The sequence below is a fragment of the Stegastes partitus genome, unplaced genomic scaffold, assembly GCF_000690725.1.
Source record: "Stegastes partitus isolate 25-593 unplaced genomic scaffold, Stegastes_partitus-1.0.2 Scaffold363, whole genome shotgun sequence".
Taxonomy (NCBI): Eukaryota; Metazoa; Chordata; class Actinopteri; family Pomacentridae; genus Stegastes; species Stegastes partitus.
Genome location: NW_007578094.1, coordinates 1767 through 18732, shown reverse-complemented (window position 1 = coordinate 18732; position 16966 = coordinate 1767). Strand labels below are relative to the sequence as shown.

At 44.8% G+C, this 16966-nt stretch overlaps 2 protein-coding genes across 2 annotated transcripts; one reads left to right on the top strand and one right to left on the bottom strand.

The window, feature by feature from the left end:
- Window positions 1–379: 379 nt before the first annotated feature.
- On the bottom strand, window positions 380–4717 carry poldip3 (polymerase (DNA-directed), delta interacting protein 3). The gene is made up of 9 exons (XM_008284528.1): window positions 4630–4717; window positions 3536–3642; window positions 2492–2934; window positions 2352–2396; window positions 2175–2252; window positions 1840–2061; window positions 1483–1560; window positions 1236–1365; window positions 380–994 (listed from the first exon to the last, which is right to left on the bottom strand). Exons 1-9 carry the CDS (start codon window positions 4695–4697, stop codon window positions 924–926), a joined length of 1242 nt encoding a protein of 413 aa, XP_008282750.1. The 5' UTR covers window positions 4698–4717; the 3' UTR covers window positions 380–923.
- A 2620-nt stretch (window positions 4718–7337) lies between these two features.
- Window positions 7338–16753, top strand: fam234b (family with sequence similarity 234 member B). The gene is made up of 13 exons (XM_008284527.1): window positions 7338–7374; window positions 8452–9003; window positions 10585–10698; window positions 11169–11336; window positions 11957–12072; window positions 12258–12408; window positions 12487–12628; window positions 13733–13927; window positions 14040–14118; window positions 14254–14421; window positions 14563–14683; window positions 15869–16095; window positions 16189–16753. The coding sequence occupies exons 1-13, from the start codon at window positions 7338–7340 to the stop codon at window positions 16189–16191; spliced, it is 2073 nt and encodes a 690-aa protein (XP_008282749.1). The 3' UTR covers window positions 16192–16753.
- Window positions 16754–16966: the final 213 nt, after the last annotated feature.

Below are 16966 nucleotides of genomic sequence, written 5' to 3'. Positions count from 1 at the left end.
ACATGTTTAATTATCTCCTATTGATTTGGTTTTAAGGAATCACGAGTCTGACGTGATTCTCAGTTGACCTACAGTTTGATTTACAGTTCTCAATGTTCTGCGTAATTTCACAAAAGCTTTGCTACAAGCGACTCGACAAAGATGAGGCTGGACGCCACCGTTGTTACAGTAAAGTAGCGTCAGCAAACTCTGATATATTTAAGAAATGAAGAGTTCATTTGCAAAAACGGATAACTCCATCTTCACAAACCTTCAGAAAACTCATTTTTCCATCGTCTACCTGAGACAATATCAATCAGTTGTCTCTACTTTTTCCTACTGAGTCAAATCCACTCAGCTTCAGTTTGGTTGATATTATCTCAAGCAAACAACAAAAAAATATGTTTTCTAAAAATCTACAAAAATGGAGTTGTCTGTAACTTTAGGGACCTTGAGCAGGAATGTGCTGCTGCTTCTCTCACACACCAGGACAGACTCACTCCAACCAACAAACACACTCGTCTCCATCTTGACAGACGTGAGCAGTCGTGGAGGAAGTACTTTTATTAATATGACATTTTAAAAACACTTAAAAAATGTTACTAAACATATGTAGAGAGAACAGCTTCTATCATCAGGTTATTATTATTATTACTATCCAGAATTTCAGTGTTGTAGTAACTCTAACCATCTGCCCCTCAAGTCATCAGAATTATTCAAATACAAACACTAAACAACCCTGTGAGTGAATAATGCAAGACCCAGAACACAGCAGCAGCCACTGGCATCCACGGTGCTAAATGCTAATTCAAATGCTAATAACGCTGAGAAATAAATGGTGGACATAAGCTGTGTTCAATCAGCTTAAAGGTAAATGGCAGCTCACTGGAAACATGCTAAATAAAGCACGCATGTAAACTCGGTCAGAAGCCTCGTGGGCTCACTTACAATAGAATGGGCTGATCAGAAGTGATGACATTTCCCTGAATATGAAGGTTACACTTCATCGGTTGGCCTGGGGGTGGACAAGAAGAAGAGATCAGGAAAAGACAGACACACAGAAAACTTCATCAGTCTGGTTAGTGGCGGTCACATGATTCTGATTCTTCATTTCCATAAAAACAACACATCACAGCCTCTAACTAGAAGCTTATCATCACCGCTGCAGTAATCACAGACCTCCATGACCAACAGAACCCAGCGCTCCAAACCCATTTGAGCCATTTGATGTGTGCGTCCTTGCTACTGGCACTCACCGTCCAAACAGCGGTTGTTGTACTTTCTGTATGCGCTCACAGCATCCTCTTTACGGACAAACACCACTTCAGCTACGCCCACCTTCACCAGCCGTGCTCGCTTTAAGGCACCGCACACACAGAACAGCTCCTGTGGACAAATGGAGAGTACAAACACACACACTGAATGAGTCATCGCGGCACTGCAGCACACCACTGAATATCAAACACAGGAAAAGGTTACGAGCGAACAGCGGGATTTGCTCACCACGATGTCTTCCTCGGTGACCCGGGGATGCAAGTTGTTCACCGTTATTTTCGTCCCCTCCAAAGGGCTGAAAGCAGGCTGGAAAAGAAACACGACGACGTCACATCATCAGGAAAACACAAACATAATGGTTAAAGCAATGTGTGCAAACGGCGTTGACATGTCAAGCAGCTTATCCTGACAAATGACATTTTAGTACCATTAAGACTCACAGGTACGGCGGTCTTTCTTCGATACCGCAGTGGCTTTAATCGTACAAAACCCTTAAATAGACTGTATTCCAACACATACCTGCCTCAGCTAAAGGTGGTAAAGGTATAAAAGAAGCACATCCTGAACTAAACCCAGATTGTCTACCTGAGGGGGGGTGGGAGCTGTTGTGCTGGTTTCTGCTGTGCTCTGCTGAAGAGTCCTGGAGACTGGCTGTAAGGCTGCAGCTGAGGACCGGGCGGCAGCCATGCTGGTGGTGGGCCGAGTGGGAGCCACGGGGACAGGAGGACGTGGGGCTGTGTAAGCATCATTCTTAACCACTTTGGTGATGGGGGCTGACATGGAGAATAGGGAGCCCCCTGTACCAGGCTGGACGAAACACACAAATGGAGATGTGATGTGAGATCTAGACATGCTAAATGTGTTGGAGTTTCTGTATTGAGACGTAATGCGTGAGTTCAGGTCAGCTGAGCCAATCTTACCCTCGCTTGTAGCATATTGTTAGGAGTAGTGATCTTTATTTGTTTACTTGGGGCGCCGTCAAGCTCATTCAACATGGGCTAGATGAAAAAAAAGAAGCACAAACATGTTTTACAGCCTTAGCCAATATATCACAGTGTTTCTGTCATGTTTAAATAGTCCAGGAAAAAATGCACTACCTGAGTAGCTGCACGGATCCCACCAGACATCCCGACTGGACGTTGCTGTAAACAGGAGGAATGATTGAAATATACTCCTTTATACCTCAGCTAGTATAAGCATGTGATCGTACAACAAGTGAATATATTTCTACCCTCACCTGGATGGTCTTGGTTATTTTTAGAGGTGGTGCAGCAGCCGTTTGTATCTGTGTCCCTCCACCTCCAATGCTCCTCTTGAGGCTCAGCCTATCACGAGCATCCATCATTCTCTTGCTATTACTCAGCTGTGGCGCAACGGTGCCCCTCAAACTCAGTCCTTGTACATTCGGGGCAAACTGCCGAGCGTTCACACCAGCAAGATTGTTGTTGGTCTGTATCTGTATCTGCGGTACGTGCGTATGGCTCTGTAGTTGGTGTGCTGCTGCTGCTGTCTTCTGAATGATCTGTGGAGGGACGCTGAACTGATTCTGGCCCTGTTTGCGTGAGTTGATCATCTGACGGGCATCCTGCACCGCTCCTGCTCCTGCTCCTCCCCTGCCACGGATTTTGAAGCGAGCATCTTTCTGACCCAACTTCTCTCTGGCATCTTTCACTTGAAAACCTAAAGTGAGAAAAGAAGGGTTTGACAGGAAACAGAATTTTACTCCCCAAAACATGACGCTCACTGATTTGTTAGACTATAAAGGCCGGTTTCTGCATCCGCGTGTCCACATAATGAAAGTCTTGTCATCTACCAAATCTGTGAAGGTCCACAGAGACCCCCCTGTAGCCATCTGTCTGTCCTCATTGTGAGCATACTGACTATGCATGTGCCAGGATTTTTTAAAATTTGTTTTAAGTCATCCACACCTTTATAATTCATCATGAAAATAGTTGTAAACAACGTAGTCGACTACCAGCCTTTGGGGCGCTAAAAGCGAGCGTGGTTTCCATCAGCAATGCCCAAACACACCTCCGGACAAATCACACCGACAACGTGCTGCAGTCTGATACCCCACAAGTGCAAGATCACAGCCTTTCAATAACATCCACAGAAGCAGTTGTGTTCAACACGAGGGGCAATGTCACCACCTGCATCTCAGGCCAATGCAAACTTATCGTCGCAGGCACAGAACTGCATGCGTGTCTGCTTTCGATGTCTGCATCAGGCACTTAGGAGCCGTGGGTTGGCCTTCAGGCACATTAGTGGTCTTATATCTTACCAGGGCCTCCTCCTCCTCCAAGTCGCTGCCTAACATCATTCGCCCCGATCTTCTGCCGGGCATCAAAACTTTTGCCATCCCCTCCTGGACCCCGTCCAAACATGGGCCTGAGAAAGAAGAATGCTTCTTTAAGTTCAACATCAGTACTGTAATAAGACAATAAAAGATTCTTGGGTGTTTAAGCAGAAGGCAACTGGACTTCCCATTGAAAGGGGCAGCCTACAGATGGGCTCTAATTACCTGGGACCCCCCACTGGTCAGATAGAACAAAGGAAATCTTTTAAATAAGGGGAGAAACATCTTCAGGAAGCAAACAAAAGACGTCCAGTTACCTTCTACTTGAGCCACAGTATTATCATGACCTGGGTGACTAAGAATCAACACAGACCTACATTAGGATTATGTCGACTGCGTTGCATTATATATTTTAAAAAATCCTAGAAATCTATGCAAGCGTTTAACATTTTGCCAGGGATGCTTAAAGTAAAAAAAGATCATTTTATTGCTTTATTATATCCTGAATAGTCAGAGAAAAATGCACTGAGAAGCTTCACAAACAGGAATATGATTTTCCTTTACTTTCAAACACAGTGCAGGAGGAACAATATATGAAGAATTAAACATTTAGCCAAGGCACCAGTATAACCCAGTGCTTCCATTAACCACATTTGCTCGATTACTGGGGACAACCTGCTTTGTTGCCTCAATGAATACTAGCTTGCTAGGAAGCTAAGTCGAGACGAGCCAAGCTACAAACAAAACGCTACGCAAACGCGCTGCATCTTTTTCAGTGTGCGCTTCATCGCAAACACTAACCGTCAGTTCATTTTCACGGGTCGTGAATAAACGATTAACTTGTATTTTCTTATTTTCTCTAAGAAGGGCTTCACAATGAAAGGCCCAGAGTTAATGGCAGCTACTTAGTGCTGCATTTACGATGTAATCGCTGCTAGCTGCACCGAGCTAACGTTAGCTTACGATAGCCAACAAGCTACCAGTAACTCTCGGATCTCGTTGTGCTTTCAGAAACGTTCCTACACGTCGCTACGTCCTAAATAAAGACATATCTGCCGGTGCAGTGACAGTTTACATACCGTTTGGCTGGAGCTTTGAGGTTAATACCGCGCTGTCGTATAACTTCATCTAAAGAGACGTCTGCCATTTTCTCTCACACTTTCCAACAGCGCGTGCGCGCCTGAGAAGATTTCAGCGAGAACTACGGAACCTGACTCGGGACATTCCTATGATGGCTGTCGGGTACTGACGAAGAAATTTTTTCGCTTTGATATTTTTTTAATCGCATGCTTAGTAATTAAAATTATTCGTATTGTAGTGTTTGACTCACTTTTATTATCTGACAACAAAATGACTACGCTTTACTAAGAAATAATAATCTGGGATCGATTACTTTTGTCAAAACGCGAATAACGCACATATCTACATACCCATGAGCCTTTGCGCCACTTTGTCGCAACAACTACGGCTATTTTCCTCGAAAAATGTAGTTTGCGACCAACAAAACAACAAGAAAGCACTTAACTCTAATAAGATATTACTCAATCCATTCACAGCCGCTCTTAGAAATCATAATATTGAATTGACGCTGTGGAAACACCGGCACCATGATAGAGAGTAACTGGGCATTCCGTCTATGCCCGGCTTCGGCGGTTGATTGGTCATGCCTTAAACTGATGAGTAAGGAAAATAACGACGCGGGGTGACGCCCGTGTCCTCGTTCACATTACGAGAAGAATTTTTGAAGGGGCACAGGTCTGCCTGCTGAGGTGACTCGCCTACTTTGCGAGATGCCTCGTGGGACTAGGATCTTCCCCGAACCCTCAATCTGTAAAAAATAGAATAAGACACAGAAACAGGTCAGTAACTGGAGCAGCAGGTATGTATTATGTTTCAGGTTTACACATTTGAAACCAACAGAAGCACGTAATTAGATAAAAAAAAAAAAAAAAAAAAAACACACCATTTGCGGCCTCAGTAGTTAAAACAAATGTAAAATCACAGCCTGTAGAAGTTATATTAGATGTGTTTTAACGTTTGATGAACTTTTTCCTGAATATAAACTTAAGGGGAAACGCTGCAGGTAAATATTGTTGTTTTTCTTTTAAAAAACAAAAAACAGTTTAAGTTCTCTGAATGTTTAGAAATGCAAATAGAGCATCGTCTGTCTCAATATGCACGTGTTTGCATAAACTTCCGGAACAGAAATGTGGACTTCTGATAAATTCTTTCCTTTCAAATAGTTTTATAGAAGGAACATAGATATCTCTTCATAACAGCCGGACTAAAATATATTTTCACCGGTTTTATAAATGCGGCTGTGACTGAAATAAGAACACGTCTCTCTGTAGAAACATCTAGAATATCAGTATGGATAGAAGTGTAAAGGTTGGTGGAGTACGAGCTGCTGATGTGGAGATCTGTGTCTCAGAGAAGGAAAAAAAATACCTTTAGAAAATGGCCTTTAAAAATTTATATTGTAAAATCTCATACACTGTTACTGGAAACTTCTGTCTATGGTTAAACTCATAAACTCATAAATATCACCAAGAAACGTCTCCATTTGATTATCTACATGAAGACAATTATGTTTATGTGTTAAAATGATTCTAAAATTTGATGTCTGAATATTCACATGAGGTATTATCTCTAAAACATTCCTGAAACGTTCCCTGAAGGAATCACAAAATAACCTTATGGACACATTCCTTCAAAGTGAACATTAGAGGTTAGAAGAACTAATCCTTTGGGAATGAAGCTACTATTTAGCCGTTGCCTCACAGCTAGAAGGTCGCCGGTTCGCGTCCCGGTGAGGACACCCGGGATCTTTCTGCGTGGAGTCTCCATGTTCTCCCCGTGCAGCGTGGGTTCTCTCCGGGTTCTCCGGCTTCCTCCCACAGTCCACAAACATGCTGAGGTTAATTGGTGATTGTAAATTGTCCGTAGGTGTGAATGTGAGTGTGCTTGGTTGTCTGTCTCTAAGTGTAGCCCTGTGATAGACTGGTTACCTGTCCAGGTGAACCTGCCTTCACCCTAAGTCAGCTGGGATAGACTCCAGCCCCCCATGACCCTAGTGAGGATGAAGGTGTAGAGATGATGGATGGATGAATAGAAGGAGTGCAGTAAATCAGACCTGTAAATATGTGTTTTATAGAATTTAATAGAGTTTTATTGCCCTGAACTGGTGCATTCTTTGTGCTTTTGCTCCAGTCAGCTTTATATATATGTAGGGGAAAATAAGATAAAATAAAATAAAATTGGGAAAAAGGTAAAAGCAGCAGCAATAAAAAAAAAAAAAGAAAAAACAAAAAAACAATTCTGCATTATAAAAAATAAAATAAGTACTTTAAAAAGTGAGTTTAAATAAAGAAATGTTAAAAATAGATACCCTGAGAAAGTAATTGCACGTATGTTGTGGTTTGCAGAGGTTATATTTGCACAAACAGAAGTGGATTAAAGTGACCATCGGGATATTTTGCAGCTTTTCTGGTCGTAAAAAACTTACCAACGCATAAAAACAAACACAAAAAACACACATGGAAATCATTTCTTTTTTTTATATTTTTTTGATTTTATTCTACACGACTGTGTTAATTCTGAGATACCTGGTGGTGGCATCCAACAACACGGAGCTGCTTTCTGTTTATTTGTTTGTTTTTGTCTTAGCGCATACAAACTACAGTTCCCAGGATGCAGCGGGGCAGATCCAATCTGCAGGTCACAGTCCTCGGAGCTGCTCATCCCCGCTGCCTCGCGTCGGTGTCTGGCGGATCCGTTTGGAGGAGAAATGGCTGCGGCTCTGTCCCGAGCCCTCAAACTGCCCGGTAAGATGCGCTGCGTGGAATCCGCGTGAAAATCCCACGAAAGCGGTGAAAGAGAAGCGGTGACGGCTCACAGAGAGACAGAGAGGAGCCGCCGCCGGTTCTCTGGAGCCACGGATGCTCTGTGATGGTCCACATCGCAGCTCGGCTCTTTGAATGATTCCGTCCACGCAGGCGGCTCGTCGGACGGTTTTCATCATCTGTCCTCATCTGTAGCGGATCACTGAGCAGAACCGGGCTGTGATGTGACGTGATGCGTGTGTTTGGGCTGCTGCGGGCTGCTAACTGCTGCTAGCTGCTGCTGCTGCTGCAGAACATCAACATAAATATGACATGAGAGGACAAGACAGAGCATGCACTGTGGATATACATCATTAATGCATCATGTGCATGGTGTCAGTGTAACAGTATCTGGTGTATATATATTTATTAATCTCTTAATTATGGTCATGCTGAAAATCCGACATATTGACTGACTGATTATTTTTTATAAATCAAACTAACATACATGAAACTCTTAGAATGATTACATCATGACAACTACTCTATGTGTGGTTGCTTTATGGGTAAAAAAAAAAAGGGATTGTGTTGGATAAAATGCATTATTTTAGGATAGAAAATAATATTTTATTGATCCCTAAGATGGAATTCTGCTTTTTTTCTTTTTAAGAATAGAGTAGAATTTACAACATCTACAGAGTAAACAAACAAACAAACAAACAAACAAAAACTATATTATCCCTGTAAAGCCTGAAATGTAAAATAATTGCCAGAAAATTCACATTTTTTTTTAAACTGGAGTGTTTATTGAACCTTCTGACCAATTTTTTTTTAAAATTGCATGTATGAGGTTTAATTTATATCATTTTTGCTCCATCTGCCATTTTTGCTGCATGAATTCCGATCTATGGTGGATTATCTGTGTGCTGCATGTGTTGATTTTCATGAAAAAAAGGCCTCAGAAGCTCATGTATGACCTATACAGGGTTAAACATTCCTGTTGTGAGGGGTTATAGTTAAGTTATAAGAGTAACCATGCAGGACAGCTGATCCTCTTCGTCTTCCTCCGTGTCCCTGCAGGGAAGAAGGGCTCTGAGCTCGGCGAGTACGACCCCCTCACCCAAGCAGACAGCGAGGACGAGAGCGAGGAGGATGACCTGGTCCTCAACTACCCCCGGAACGGCCTGGGCAGGGACGGCTGCCTGGGCTCGGGCTCCTCCAAGCTGCGCGGCGGCAGATCCGGACGGCTGGTGGGAGCCCCGGACGAGGCGCAGGAGGACGAGGAGGAGGAAGAGGAGGACGAGTGGAGGGAGCATCTCCCCAGCAAGTCCCGGCAGGACAAGGGCGACATGAAGGGCGTGCAGTACTGGAGCCACGGGGACTCGGCCAGGGAGAGGATGGGGGAGGACAGGCGGGGGTCGGGGGCGCTGGGGGGCGCCGGGCTCGGGGTCCACAGCGCCGAGGCGGAGGAGAAGAGGATGAGGGTGAAGAACGCGGTCCGGAGTGCGTTCTTCCTGGTGCCGCTGGTGTGCGCCATGCTGCTGGTGCTGCTGTGCGCCTTCCTGATTCCCTGCCAGAAGGGCGACCTGGAGAAGACGCCGCAGTGGGAGAGAGCGCTGGGAGACGCAGGAGGTGAAGGCAGCGTTTTCATTCTCTAGTAGTCACTGAGGGTTAAAGTAAAAGATGGAAATTGCCCAGTAAAGGCTCACCAGAATGTTCTCACTACAACATGACAGAGTCTAACAATATTACAAGACTGGAGCGCTGTCAGGAGACGGATGTAGTCGCCCCATAAACCACTGCTCCATCCAACTTACCACAAAATAGGGTTTTCTGTCACTAATCGTGGTTGGCTGGTTGTCCAAGGTGTATACATTACATCCATCCATTATCTCTACACCTTAATCCTCACTAGGGTCATGGGGGGCTGGAGTCTATCCCAGCTGACTCAGGGTGAAGGCAGGTTCACCTGGACAGGTAACCAGTCTATCACAGGGCTACACTTAGAGACAGACAACCAAGCACACTCACATTCACACCTACGGACAATTTACAATCACCAATTAACCTCAGCGTGTTTCTGGACTGTGGGAGGAAGCCGGAGAACCCGGAGAGAACCCACGCTGCACGGGGAGAACATGGAGACTCCACGCAGGAAGATCCCGGGTGTCCTCACCGGGACGCGACCTTCTAGCTTCCACCTTGCAGCCCGTATAGATTAGATGTTATTTAAAACATAATGGCGATATCAAAAACTTGAGTTTGAACCACGTCACGCCCCCAGCAGGAAGCCTGTGTGTGGTTTCCGATACAAACACTGCGTCAGTCTTGTTTTCAAGTTGCAGTGCAGTCAAAAGTTATGACCTGATGACCTGACCCAAATGTAACGTCACCAACAGAAAGCCCCAACATGGTTCCTTATCTCCACCCAACACCATAACTCTACCTTCCACCCTTTTGAAGGTTTACAGCATTTTAGAAAACGTGGCTGTTTTTGCACCGATTGACCCCAAAATCGAATCAGTCCGAGGAGACGCCATTCCCAGCTCACCTGTAAAATATCAACCTGTTAGAGCTTAGCACTAAAGCTAGAGACTGTTCACAGACACACACACACACAGACGGGGCCGATTACTCTGTACAACTCTAATGTTATTGAAGCATCAGATGACAGACTGTTTTTTTTTGTAAACGTTCCTGTAATGTGATATGAGAACGAAGGCGGATCAGTTTGTCTGCCGTATTCTGAGGATGTTGAGGAAGTTATTTAGACAGCTGTCTTAAGGAGGATGTTCCAGGAACCAAGAAAAGAAAAAACTGCTGCAAACATGACTAGAACTTTGCAGAACTTTCCCAGTTTGTAGGTACGTGAGGTGAGTCGAGGCACCGGTGATGACCTCACGTTTTAAAGGCTGACTCAGGAGTCTTGGAGGGTGGAGAGACGATGACGGCTCACCCTTTAATTACCCACCTGTGATTATGCAGGATTCTGACCATAATTGCAGCAACCAGACGCTCCGTCTGGACACATAGCATGTTGATATCATACGCTAACGGGTCTTCACTGAAGGAGTTGTATTTTATATGCACACGGACAACTTGCTTTCTATGATTCTTCCCTTTTTTTTCTTCCTGCAGTTACAAATGTAGCTCGATGGTTGTTGAAGCTTCTGCAGCTGCTCATTTAGTATTTTTTTTGTTCCTGCTGTTCAGGTGTCACTCCGCCCGCCCTGGCTCTGTGGGACGTGGACGGGGATTCGGTGGAGGATGTGTTTCTGGGTGTTACCGGGTGGACCAACGACACCCACGGCGCACAGGGGAACAAAAGTATGTGGGGAATCCTGAAGGGCATGGCCGACGAATGCTGATCCATACATACTTACATGTTACTCAGATTTTTTTTAGCTCACCTCTAAATTAAAAGCAGCACATAGTCTCAGCATCGTGACTCCATTTCAGCTAGTTTGGTCTGAACTCTAGGCTCCTGTTTCTGCACCTTCCAGGCTGCAGCAAACATATCTCTGACATATTTTGATCCCACAAGTCTCTATTTAACACAGAGCCGATGCAGTGATCAGAGTGATGAGGGGTGGGCCGGGTCCAGATGTGATGCCATTTGGTCAGAATGCAGGCTGAGGTTGAAAACTTTAGAGACTCTGTTGTATAAATTTACTCTGTGAGATGAATGTGCTTGTAGCTTCTGAACCACATGAGAGAAAAAAGAACCCTTTCTTCCTCTTCAACCTATTTGCTATTTACACATGCTGTACGTTTTCCTGCTTTGCTCTTCATCCCAGTTTTCAGCGCGGTGGCCGTGTCTGCCGCCGGCGGCCAGGTGCTGTGGAGGAAGTTCATGCAGGAGTCTGTGATGTACATCCAGTGTGGTCTGCAGTTCAGCAGCCAGCCGTCGGCCGTGTGCCTCCTCATCAGCAAGTCCATCCTCATGGCTGTGAACGGCACCACAGGTTAGACGAGATGTTCACGCCTCTCAGAGTGCAGTTATTAAACTGTCACCGGCTTCTGCAAAACTGTTTTATCTTTGGGCCACACACGTTATAATCTGGTTCTGATCATATTAACCCTTACATGCTGTTTATGTTTTATGTCATAGTAAGTGTCTGTGCCACACTTGAAACTACAGATCTGTTTAGAATGTAAATAAAAAATACAGTTTCACAGTTTCAAGATTCCCTAAAACCACTATTTTCCTTGACTTGACCCACTCTCAGTGGATATACGGGTCAAATTTGACTCCAAACAGCCTCAATAAAGACAGAAATTTGTCGCACCTGTCCAAAAGTATAACATTTTAAAATATTTCTTGTGTATTTTGGGTCACTTTAGTCAAAGCCATCAAATTTCAGGCTAAAAGAATGATGTTTAGGGTATTTTTACTGCTGTCAAATGTCGAAACAGGTCACAGTATGTAAGGGTTACAAAAAAAAGAAAAAGCAGATATTTAAGATCAAGTTCTGGCACTGTTGGGAGAAATAAGTCGACGGGATCAACTGTTCTGGTGAATGAGGTCACTCAGCTGTGAGCATTCAAAGCATCGAGGTCAAAGGAGCCTCCTTTCACTCCCCAGGGAAGGAGCTGTGGTCGGTCACGCTGAAGAACATCGAATCCCAGGCGGTGCTGCTTCCGGACCTCCAGGGCGACTCGGTTCCCGACCTGCTCGTTGCCACCCTGCCTGCAGATGAGGTGCGTCGGCCGCCGCTTTGCTCTTTGAGACATTTTACGTCGAACTTTAAGTGCGACACAACTGCACTGGATTTATAATGTCTGCTCATTTGAATAGATTCATAATGTCAGTAGATCACGTCGGTACTTGTGACCCTGTAGCGTATCAGTGAAGTGATGATGAGCTTCCAGGCCTCTTTTTCCAGGCTTTGGATCTCTCCCTGAGGTTGATCTCTGGACGGACCGGTGCCAAGCTCGGAGACCCGGTGCCTTTTAACCTCACCGGACAAGGAAGGCTGATCGGTCCTCTGCTGCACGAGACGCAACAAGGAGCCTACTACATCCTGTTTGGACTGGGTGAGGGAGAAATGTGAAAACACGAGAACGGCGCGGCAGGCGGCTGGTTCATTGACTAACGGGCTTGTGTTCCCTCAGGTAACGTGGAGGCCATCTCTCTGCGAGACATCTACGTACGCGCCACCGGCAAAACGAACGTAACGCAGGCGCTGAGAAAGAAGGACCCGGCCTGGGAGGGACTCAAGAAAACCAATTTGTCCTCCTTCATTCACATTTACAGGTACGCCTCAGCGACTGGCACGCAGCTCTGATTACATCTGCACTGAGCCTCGTTTGTCTGGTGAACGCCAAACCTGTAATCAGCTGCTATGAAGGCGGTACCGCCGCTGATGATGAGGCACTTCTTAAAGAGAAGATGTCCAACTGTCCATCCATTACCTGTAGGCCATCACCGTGTAACACATCTGCATAACGTCCAGCTAGCGGCTACTTAAAACCCAGAATCAGCAGCTTCCTCACAATCATTTCCTTTCTGGAGCCCTTTTGCTAGAACACAGTCTCTTTACCTCACTGCTGCTATTCAAGTGTTCCTTCCAGTACATGTTCTCGTGGATTAATCGTAGGAACTGGACTTGCTTGAAGACGTTCCACCTCTCACCCAAGAGGCTTCATCAGGTCTGACTGACTAGTAAGGAAGATGAAACCACATCCACACATAGCCACAAAAGACCCTAACGAACCCACCATGTCAGGGGGAGCACCAACGACTCACATAACGAGGGGGGAGGAGCAACAAACCCCCAATTGAAACTCAGGTGTTAATGTCTCCTTAAGGATAGAAGTATGTGGAACTCCCAACTAGTCAGTCAGACCTGATGAAGCCTCTTGGATGAGAGGTGGAACGTCTTCAAGGAAGTGAAGCAGTTGCTACGATTAATCTACCAGAAGAACCACGACCTGGATGACTGAGAATCTTCACAGACATTCCAATACATGCTAAAATAAGATAAGTCTGCCCTGATGTGTCGAGGGCAGCTGCAGAGAGAGAATGCACTTTGGAACACAAACACATCAAACCGGACTGGGATGCATGTTTGCTTTCATCTGACCAATCAGAGCAGACTTTCAGTAGATGATCCTTCAAGAAACCGGAGCTAAAATGCAAACAGAGGTTCTGCATCGATGTACAGTACAAGAAAAATGTTGTGTTTTTGACATCGTAGACCCACAAAAATAATATTATAAACCTGCCATGTGTATAATATCAGCTCCTTAAAAAGCAGTCTACACTAATCTCAAGACATCAAACTGCAAATGAACACACAAGAGTAAAAGAAAATTTCAGTCGGTTGTTTCTGACTAAAATAAGTCTCGTCCGTTTCAGAGGATCCGAGCGTGTGGAGTTCCTCCTCCCTCTTGTACCCGGCTTCGGCAACAACCGCAACAGCCTGGACACGGTGTCCAACCTGAACTCCAGCAGAAGCGACTGGGTGCTGGTGTACGGATTCAGCAAGCTGTCGGTGCTCAGACAGAGGGACCTACGCAAGGAGTGGACCTTCAACTCGGCTCCCATCCACAGGTAGCGGCCCTGCGTGGCTCCGTGGTGTTGTACATCCTCTCACTGCTGAAACTTCCTGCACAGCTGAAAACAACGTAAGAGTTTCTCTAAATGAGTTCTCTCTGTGACACAGTCAGCCGTCCCTGGGTCACTTCAATGACGACGGAATCCTCGATCTGTTCATTCAGCACTCAGCAAACGGTGTCATGAAGGTAAACCACACTCCTCTCGTACTTTTTGTTTTTTTTCAAGGATAGAATTAATTCACGCCGCTACAAACCCCCTGATTAGTGTTATTATGTGATGTAGACCTTATGTGATGTAGACATGTTTTACTCTCCTCTCAGACGCAGATTGTCGACGGAGCGAATAAGGACGTTCTCTGGACGTCAGAGTTCGTGTGTCCTCGTCTCGTTTTGGAAACGTCTGCAATCTCCACCTCGACCGGCCAATCGGCATTCCTGTTCTGGGCCAGCGAGCCAATCAAAGCGCAGAGAAATGTTACCAAGACAACGGTGAGTCTTCCCTTAGAGATCATCAAGGCAGATCTGCTGCAGGAATGCAAACAGTGTTTAAAACAGAAAGAACAAACTCTGTGCAAGTGGAGTTTATGTCACACGAGCCGTCGATGAGACCCTGTGCACTCAACTGTGTAGGTGGCGCAAGGCGTTGCTGCAGCAGAGCCGCTCATCAGGAAGCTGTTCCTGCTGCATCCTGCGTATCCCTTAATCCTGCTGGAGCTGACCAGCACCACGGACACGACGGTCACGTCTGCAGGTAACAGTTTAAAACGTCCCGTCGCTGCAACAACATCTGAGTTTGCTCCGGTCACGTTTAGCTCAGTGTGGGCTCATTTTCAGTGCGATATAAACGCCATCACAACCAGGAAAACAAGCGTTGAAAACGAGAAGAAAACACGTCTTTGGTTCTTTATTTTAACCAAAATGTAAAAACCTGTAATCAACAAATACAGCGTAGGTGTTACCAGAAACATATCAGAAAAACTAGTGGCTCCACATCCTACAGGTGATTTTTTACAGCCTCTACTTTTTCACAGGAACACTAGAAAGACGCTTCACCGTGTTGAATCCAACAACTCGCTCCTCTGCATAGCGTTTTTGAGCCGTGCTGCATTTATTTTATTGATCAAGTTTGTTTTGTTTGGCTATCGATCTTTCTTGTCGTCTGCTCTCCCGCTATGTAGAAACACAGTTAATCTGAAAAGCTGTTTGAACTCTGCTCTTCTTTTTGGGGACTTTTTAAAAAATTAAAACATGTAGAATTAAGGGGTATGGAAGCAATATCACTATTTTAAGCTTAGGTGTTGTCATTTTTGGGGGATTAAACCACACTTGATGTAGTCAAAGATTGTTGGACAGTCGAAAATCTTTTTTTGGTGATGACCACTTTACCCTTACATACTGTTCAGATTTTACGCCTTCACATACTGTGACCGGTCAAGAACTCCCTCGTAGGAAGTGTCGACACCAGATTTTAAACTACAGATCTGTTTAGAATTCCCAAATAGTTTTTATTCACATTAATGAATGTGAATAAAAGCACACATAAAACATGTCCTGTACAGTTTCACCGTTTCAAGCTTCCCTCAAACCACCATGTTCCTTCATTTGACTCACATTGGTAGATCTAAAATCCATCTTAGTGGATACTAACCAGCCTCAGTGTACAAACATTTGTATAAAATTTTAAAATATTTCACTCATGTTATTTTATAACAGTCATTTATGATGTTTTTACTGCTGTCAAATGTCAAAACGAGGCAAATTTAACCCAAAACCGTACATACGGGTTAAAAACAAAAACATGCCAACAGGTTTTGAGGTTGATGCAACGTATTAAATTTTTTTTTTGTAAATAATCCCTTTAACCCGTGAACGTCCAGATGAGAGAAATGCATGTGTTCATGTAATGAAAATGTTCTTCCTCCGTGTGGTCCGACAGTGAGCTACCAGGAGCATCAGAAAGACGCCTCCTACGTCACCGTGTCCTCCCGGCCCACACCTGACTCGGAGCCCGGCGCTCGCGTGGTCAAGACCATGAGCCTCAGAGCCGCCATCACCAAGGGACAGATCGTCAGGCTCGGGGAACCCGGCAAGACCGGGGCACCCGTCAAACCTGGCGCCTTCGAGATCAACAAGTTCTTCAGGCGTCTGACCTTCAAACGTCAGGTGAGAGAAGAAGAACGAAGCAGGACATTGGTTTAAGACGTATGGTTCCACTCAGTGATGAACCTCTTCTGCCTGTTTCTGCCTTTTGTTTAGTGATGAACCGACCCAACGACTTCCGGGACCGTGTTCGGATGAAAGGGGCCGACGTGGTGGACGGTTCTGCACTTGAATCCATTTGAAGCTGTTTACATCTCGTTAGGTAGAATTTTATTTCTGACAGAGAGAGAGAGAGATTTTTTTTATTGCTTTTGGTTTCTAATATGTTTGTATCATGAAAATGCTTATTTAAATTATTTAACTCGCATTTAGGAAGTCTGTGATGTCGAACTGAATGTTTACAACGATGTTATTGGAGACGGCGACGAAAGAACGTGTAAATGCATTTTACGGATCGCTCTCGTAACACTTCCAAGGCCAGTATATTCCTGTGGTCACATGCATCCCCCCCAGAACCACTCATAGTACCATAGCATCACCGAGTCGTGTAGAATACAGGGAGGCTGTAAATATTTAATGCTGTACAGTATTTATTGTTTAAAACCTTGACGGATGTTTTTATGTACAGTCCAGAATTATTCATACCCCGTGCCAAAGTTTGATTTATAGGAATTTTTTTTCTGGTCTTTGTGTCGGCACGTAAATACACATTTTAACTATTTCTATGGTGTTTTATTTTTGTTTTAGTTTTACAACTAAAGGCCAATTCCAAGATGATCCATAAGCTTTTACCTGGAATCAGCCTTTATTCGCACCACGTCAGTCGAGTTCTGGCTGGAAACGACGTAAACAAAGACAGAGAGAGAGATTTAATGATACCGAAGTTTATTCATTGGCTCTGAAATCGTCACCATTAGCATCAACAAGTACAAGG